Source organism: Carettochelys insculpta, chromosome 2, assembly GCF_033958435.1.
Source record: "Carettochelys insculpta isolate YL-2023 chromosome 2, ASM3395843v1, whole genome shotgun sequence".
NCBI classification, from domain to species: domain Eukaryota; kingdom Metazoa; phylum Chordata; order Testudines; family Carettochelyidae; genus Carettochelys; species Carettochelys insculpta.
Window position 1 is genome coordinate 172,244,077 of NC_134138.1, and position 7,455 is coordinate 172,251,531.

At 42.7% G+C, this 7,455-nt stretch overlaps 1 protein-coding gene across 2 annotated transcripts in view; it reads left to right on the forward strand.

Annotated features, from left to right (window-relative positions):
- COBL (cordon-bleu WH2 repeat protein) overlaps positions 1–1,990 on the forward strand; it is a 271,385-nt gene extending 269,395 nt beyond the window's left edge. The window contains exon 16 of one of the 2 annotated variants that reach the window (XM_074988022.1): positions 1,332–1,990. In XM_074988022.1, the coding sequence (XP_074844123.1) occupies positions 1,332–1,391 (60 nt within the window). In that variant the 3' untranslated portion in view covers positions 1,392–1,990. The remainder of the gene's footprint in view (positions 1–1,331) is intronic. The other variant, XM_074988023.1, reaches the window with a different exon arrangement.
- The last annotated feature ends 5,465 nt before the right edge of the window (positions 1,991–7,455 follow it).

Consider the following 7,455-nt stretch of genomic DNA (forward strand, 5'->3'; position numbering starts at 1 on the left):
ATCTTTTGAAGTGCACATCAATTGCTTGGGTTTCAAGCAGGGAAGAATTCACCTTTTTCACCCCACAGATGTGATTTGCACACTTTACACCACATTGATCAAAGGCAAAAATGTGGCCAGCATCAGCTTGTCTGGGTGTCACAGATGGATTTTTTCAAGCGTAGGAAAGAGAAGCACCTACCACAAGCAGTTCACATGCTAATCTTTCTATAAAAGAATGAAACACTCCCTCAACCGGTTTAGAGTTGAACAGAGGCTTGTCACTTAAATGTAAAAAAATGATAATAATCAGGACAACATTTTGCCTGCAGTGGATGTTTCTCTGAATGACTTTATAAAGATTAAGGCTTCAGGGTTTGCCTCTTTGTTGACTCAACTTTAAGAATGGTTTTCTGTTCCAAGATTAACATAGAAAAGTTGCACATCCATCGGTTATTTAATAATAAGGACCAAAACTTGCCCACTTTACTCAAATAAAAATGTCCATTGAGTTTTTTTCAGTGACGGCTTACCTGCCTCAGTTATTTGCCTTTGATACTTGAAGGTTTAACAATATAATATACAATTCATTTTTATTCTTATTTTAATATATTATCTGTATGTCCATGTGCACATATGTGTGTTCCTGAGTGTGGTCTATAACATATACAGCGTGTACAATGTGCTTAAATTGCTATCACAACCTCAGTTTTTGTAATTCTTGATTTTAAAAAAATTGTATAACATGAACATTGCCATAACAATGTTTGCATTTATTTTTTCCTTTCTTTATTTTCATATTTGTTTCTTCTTATTGCTTTATTTTTCTTATGCCTTTGTACTGTTTTTAAAAGAAAACTGAAGAAGAAAGGGATAGTCAGGATTAGCATGTGAATGATCACAACTAGGTTCAGAAGGTTCATTGCAGTTAATAGAACTGCGAGAGCCCTTCACTGCAGCTGTCTCCATGCGGCTGGAAAAGGTTACTGTGTGTCTGACTTCTCAGCAAGGTGCATTAGTTTACCCTGACATGACTGTACATTCCTAAAAAGGAAAAACAGTATTATTTATTAACTGGCTATTGTTATTTACTTCTAGTTTAGGCCCTGGCAAGGTATTTGATGCTGTTTATGGCACAGAAGTTATGCTCCTGTATCAATCTACCAACGTGATTTGACATTTAGCTATTATTTAAATATTTTTCTCAACAACTGAAAAACCGCACACAAACAAAGGGAATTGTCTGTTCATAAAGAAACAAACAAATGTTGTTTATGGAACTAAAATATTTGGCAGGAAAATACAAGACCAGACATACTACCCGAAACATTTTTTTCCTCCTACTTGACTAGATTTCAAGTTGGTGTCCCGTTAAGGAAGTCTTTGCTGTTTGGGAAGGTTTTCCTGTCTGAGCTGCAATGGAAACTTCTATCCAGAGCCTCATGCGAGTTGTCACTGCAGCAGCTCTTGTACTTATCAGGCTGGCAGGGAGCAAATGGAGTGGAAATCTTACCAAAGGTGTTTTGAGTATGTTCAGAAGTAACTCTATCAATTTCTTAAACTTCCTTTTTTGTTTGTGTTTTGTTAACCTTTACTGATTACAAAACCTCTCATTGAGGACTACTTAGAAAGGAATATTCAAATATAAAGCTTTAGCCATTTTTGCAGTGTCTGAAACTTTTAACCAGAAAAGAACAGTTAGAAATACTTAATGATGAAAGTGTATATTTTTCATTCAAGGATTCAAGAAAAAGCCTTTGGGCCGGAATAAATCACAGCATGTTTCATCCTCTAAAGAAAACTTTTTATAGAGAAACGTACGGCTAAAAGAAATCATCATGGAAACCTTTTTCCAATCTTAATTGTTGCTTCTGGCAAAATAGGAACCACTAAAGAAATCAGGGCATGTGCACTCAGAGCACATTTCAGACACTGGTAGAGACAATGTGAAATCCAGCTCCAGAAAATGCTGTCGTTTTCAGCCAAACCTGAAGGCATCGGGTCACCTTAAAATTCCAAGTTCCCTTTTCTCCTATTTCTCCTGCAACTTTCTGCTTAATTTTGATAAGTTGAATTAAAGGCTTACACATGCCACATCTCTTTTGTGATGGTTTCATTCTCCTGATACTGACGTGCAGACAGTCCTGAAAAGTTCCTGTTTAGATGAACTGTGATGCTGGTGCTGTTGCATATGACTAGGGGGAAAAGAATTCTTAAATTCAGGTCCCATTTACTGCTTGTGCTTTATTATCGATGGAGCTGTGAAAGGGAAAATCTTAGCCAAAGAACAGCATTGTGGCACATCTTATGCATCACGGTAGCCCACACTTCCTGTAATATGAGTGGGATTGTTTTTACATTGGTATGATTTCAAAGAAAAAGAAGTCTTCCATGAAGCAGGTTTGGCTCTCTGCTTTCCTGAGCTTAGAGTACAGGACTGGGGCTGCGTCTACACGTGCACGCTACTTCGAAGTAGCGGCAGTAACTTCGAAGTAGCGGCAGTAACTTCGAAATAGCGCCCGTCACGTCTACACGTGTTGGGCGCTATTTCGAAGTTGAAATCGACGTTAGGCGGCGAGACGTCGAAGTCGCTAACCCCATGAGGGGATGGGAATAGCGCCCTACTTCGACGTTCAACATCGAAGTAGGGACGTGTAGACGATCCGCGTCCCGCAACATCGAAATAGCGGGGTCCTCCATGGCGGCCATCAGCTGGGGGGTTGAGAGATACTCTCTCTCCAGCCCTTGCGGGGCTCTGTGGTCACCGTGGGCAGCAGCCCTTAGCCCAGGGCTTCTGGCTGCTGCTGCTGCAGCTGGGGGTCCGTGCTGCATATACAGGGTCTGCAACTAGTTGTTGGCTCTGTGTATCTTGCACTGTTTAATGAAAGTGTGTCTGGGAGGGGCCCTTTAAGGGAGCGACTTGCTGTTGAGTCCGCCCCGTGACCCTGTCTGCAGCTGTGCCTGGCTCCCTTATTTCGATGTGTGCTACTTTGATGTGTAGACGTTCCCTCGCTGCGCCTATTTCGATGTTGGGCTGAGCAACGTCGAAGTTGAACATCGACGTTGCCGGCCCTGGAGGACGTGTAGACGTTATTCATCGAAATAGACTATTTCGATGTCGCAACATTGAAATAAGCTATTTCGATGTTGGCTGCACGTGTAGACGTAGCCTGGGAGTCAAGACTCTGAGCTTCTAGGCTTGGCTTCACCACAGACTTTGTTATAGCATTTGTTTTCTGTCTCACTTGTCAGCCATTTTGAATTTATGTTCATGGTGCGATTTGGCCATTATTGTACATTCAGACCAGTACATTGGCACTCTGAGTGAGAACAGTGGACCAGATAGCCAAAGTAGAGGGGAGCGTTATAAAGGGTGATTTTGATCCTGGGGTACTACTGAGGAAATGCACAATGTGGCTGGAGGGGGGTGGTCAGTAGCCAGCACTTTTCGGGTGAGACATGGAATAGAGATTGTGGGAGAAGGACCTTAACGTCCATATGTGAGGTGATATCTGCTCTTTTACAAACGCTGATCATGACATTCATATGCACCGAGAAGACTCTTCTCCCATCTTACCAGCCTGTAAAATGAGTCTCCATTGGTACATGTTACACTAAAAATCTCTGTGTAGAGAGCCCCTCCTATCTGACCACTTGGACCACCAATTGTGCTGCCACATCTGAATCCAGAGATCCCAGAAAGTTCCCAACCATTTCCCTGCTTAACACCTTGTCCCTGTGATCTGCCTGATCCATGAAGTGAGTTCTCGATATCCCTGGCCTCAGCAGTTCATGGTAGTACTATTCTGGCTAGTACTGGGTGTTCCTGCAACTGCCAGTTTGGAGGATTAAGTCAATTTCTTCAAAGGGTAGTCATCTTTTTCCTCCTTGCACCAGACTCACTCTTACTGTTCCAAGCCTTTTCACTCTGCTTTTCCTCTATGATCCTGTGTATTATCCCAGTAGCCAGTTTTGCCTAGAGAAGCACTTGATGATTAATGCTCCTCTTGTGAACAAAGCAGGATGCGGTGTACAATTACCAACACCATCCCTAGTAAAGTCCCTAAAAATGAGCCATTTTACATACAGAACAGGCAATCTGGCCACGTGGATGTGTCCATATTTTGGTTTCCAGTTGAAAAATGTCCCTTTGAGACTGTATATTCTGGGATCCAACTGGGATTAAAAGATTAGGGAATGAAAACATATAGCCATATTATTCCCACTAGAAAGCACACGTATAGGGGAAAAGAAAGGTTGGAACTTTGCTGTAATTCAACACCAGGACATGTCTAGAAAGGGAGCAATTAACGGAGCTCTGCATCCCAGCTGCTGCTGTATTCTACAAGTGTTGCCAAGAGATGCTAAGCTGAAAATGCAAATATCTTCAAGGCTGAAGGATCAAAGAGCAATTAAATTAAAAACTGCTGACAAGTCAATCTTAGCAGCCATTTCCATGCTGAAATAGGTCAATAAATCTTAGCTGGCTGTAAATCTTGCCACATAGAGGTGGGCTTGTGTAACATGGAAATGTAATAAAATATAGCAATATATTTTATGTAAATACCTTTAAACATAGTGAACAGCATGTTTTATTCATTTTGTCCTGCCAGGAAGAGGTTACTTTTCTGAAATGGGTTAATTCTTTTTTCAGGGACAGAGATGAGGTGACAAAAATCTGAACCATCTTTCCTTATCTCTTTTAATATATATTATTATTATTCATTTGTATTACAGAAAATAGTGCCCATAGCCGCTAACTGCCTCCTCGGTTGAGGTGCCATACAAACATATGGACAGGGACAGTCTCTGCCCCAAAAGCTGCACAAAAGGTGCAGGAGGAAAAAATGGAGCGAGAGTTGACTTGCCCAAGGTGTTATGGTCAGTCAGTGGCAGAGAGAGGACTGGAATCCAAGGTTCTTGAGCTTTATTAGTGCCTTAGCTGCTGAACTCCCCAGTGTGCACATCGTTAATGTGAGGACGTTGAACACAGACAGGCTGTGCAGCAGCAAAACACAGTCCCCAGGTGTAGCTTCTGTTGCACAACTCCAGCAAAAACAGTTGTTCAGCTAGCCAGCAGCCCTCAAGCCAAACTGTGCCAGAAAGTTGCTTCCAACACCATTCATTAAATCTTCCCAAAGAGCTATTATGTAGTCCATGGATCTTAGCTGAATGCACTTCCAGTGGCAAGGATCTGAACAAGACACGTTCCCAGCAGAAACACAAAAATGCACAAATCAGAATACAGCTGCTAAACTGGGAGCTGCGTAGACACTTCTTTGAAGCTGAGTCCTGGGCCTGGAGATGTGGACTGTTGGAGCCGGAGCCGGAGCCACGCCAGCAAAGTACTGTCTGTGCCCTGGGCTGGGAACCTCGCTGCTATAGGCTGTGCCAAGGTTCCCTGGAAGGACCAACAAAGGTCTGCTGAGCTTGATGCTGTACAAGCACGTCGTAACAGGCCATCCCTGCCTTAGGAACACACAATGTCAAGTCTTGGTCCTGGCGTGACCACTGTGGCAGAGCCAGGGTCAGAATCTGTCCCTCCTGAGTCTTGTCTACGTCTTTAACCACAGGACCATCTTGCCTACACAGTACAAGTCTGATGCTTGGTCACCCATGGGACTCCAGGTGACAAATGAGTGCCAGAGCTGGTCCCCGAGCTGCTCAGGTGCTAGTCCTGTCCCCAGTCAAGGGGCTATTAGATCAAATGCCTCAGATGATCACAACTATCCCATTATTACAGGGAATAGTCAAGTAAGATGGCCTGTAACACACAATTATAGAAAAGCCAATACCGTTAAAAAGCGTTTCGTAATTAGATGTGTGATTAGAGTGTTTCTCAGAAACCTCTTGGTTTTGGAATTGTGTGGGCCTGATCCTAGAGAAAGCAGCATGAGCATATTGGTAAATCTGGCCCATTATTGCCTCAGGAGAGGAAGTGACATGCTTCAAAAGACATCGACATGCTCAGAGAGAAAAGTAGGATGAGGGAGATTCCTTGGTGAATATTGGGACATATTTATGTAGCTCTCCACTTGCTCTTCTTGGTGCTAGGAGAGCTAAATTGGCCCCCGTGGGAATGATTAGACTCTGAAAGTTTGGGATATGGATTTAAACAATGAGGAAACAAGGAGTTCATTGTTACTGATCTAATACAACTCCAGCAACTCAGGACTCAGGTTACAGGTCTCCTGCACAGGGCTGAAGCCTATGGGCTTCAGCATTGGCTGGCTCTCCCATTCAGAGCAGTGGAGTGCAGACTTTGGCCCTGCACTTGGGTAAGTTCAGGCTTTGGTAATCCCGCCCCCCCCCCCCACATACACCCCAGATCACATGATAGTTTTTGTCCTCACAAGAGGGTCGTGGTGCAATGAAGTTTGAGAACCACTGCAGGAGAGTACAACAAGAAATCCTGTGGCCCCTTATAGACTAACAGATATTTTGGAGTATAAGCTTTCATGGGTAAAGACTCGCTTCCATAAAGTTCCTGAAATAGGTGTGCACAGGGTTGTTACAAAATGCAAGGAGGAGATAGAGCTGCAGTCAAAAAAAATCAGATATCAGTTTGGTGTTTTTCCTAATCTGTTCTCCTGGAAGTACACAGGTGATTTTTAATCATTCCCATGTTTAAATGATTGGCATGACTGGGACTCTTCCTACGTAAAGCAGATCTTGTCTTAAAGGCTTTGCTTTGGATGCGCTAAGGCCTTCCAGACTAACAAAACTCCAATCAATTGACCCAGCACTTCTAAAACCCTGTTCTTCTGGAAAAGATTTATGTCAACACAAGTTTAAAAACTATTTTAAAAAATTCCCAGTGGACAGCCTGTGGATTTTAATCCTGATTGTATTACAAGTAAAAATGTGTTGAGTGCACAGCAAATGCAAAAGCACTGAAATGTTTTGGAGACAGGCTGTACTTTCTTCTTCATTCTTCTCTGCGTTGAATCAAACCCATTCTTAAATCTGTATGGTCTCCAGAAAGGTATAGAGCATCATTCTGTGTAATAAGAAGATTTGTGCTGGCTCCGATACATTTCACAAGCACTAACCCCAGGTAGCAATGTGCTGTATGTTCCCAAATTTGGAACAAAAGGTGAGGATTTTTTGTTTTTCCTCAGGAGGACAATCTCGTGTTTCAATACCGAGAGCCCCCTTTGTATAGGGCTCACAAAGTAATTTAAACCGGATCCTTTGCTGTATGTTTGCTTGGAGGGAACTCATTTTTTCTTTTCACCAGTGGGAAGCCTGGAACAAGCATCTCAAGGAATAAAACTACATATGATCACATCTTCACATACGTCTGTGGCATTTTCTTCGCAGCCAAAGGTACGTGAAAGAAAACATAGTTCCTAGAGAGGCAAGATAACTTTTCAGATGAGAGTCTCTGAACAGACTCTCACATTCTTTTCCACAGCTGCAATCCAGCTGAAATTCCAACAGCAAAACCTGCTAGCAAGACAACCAAGACAATCA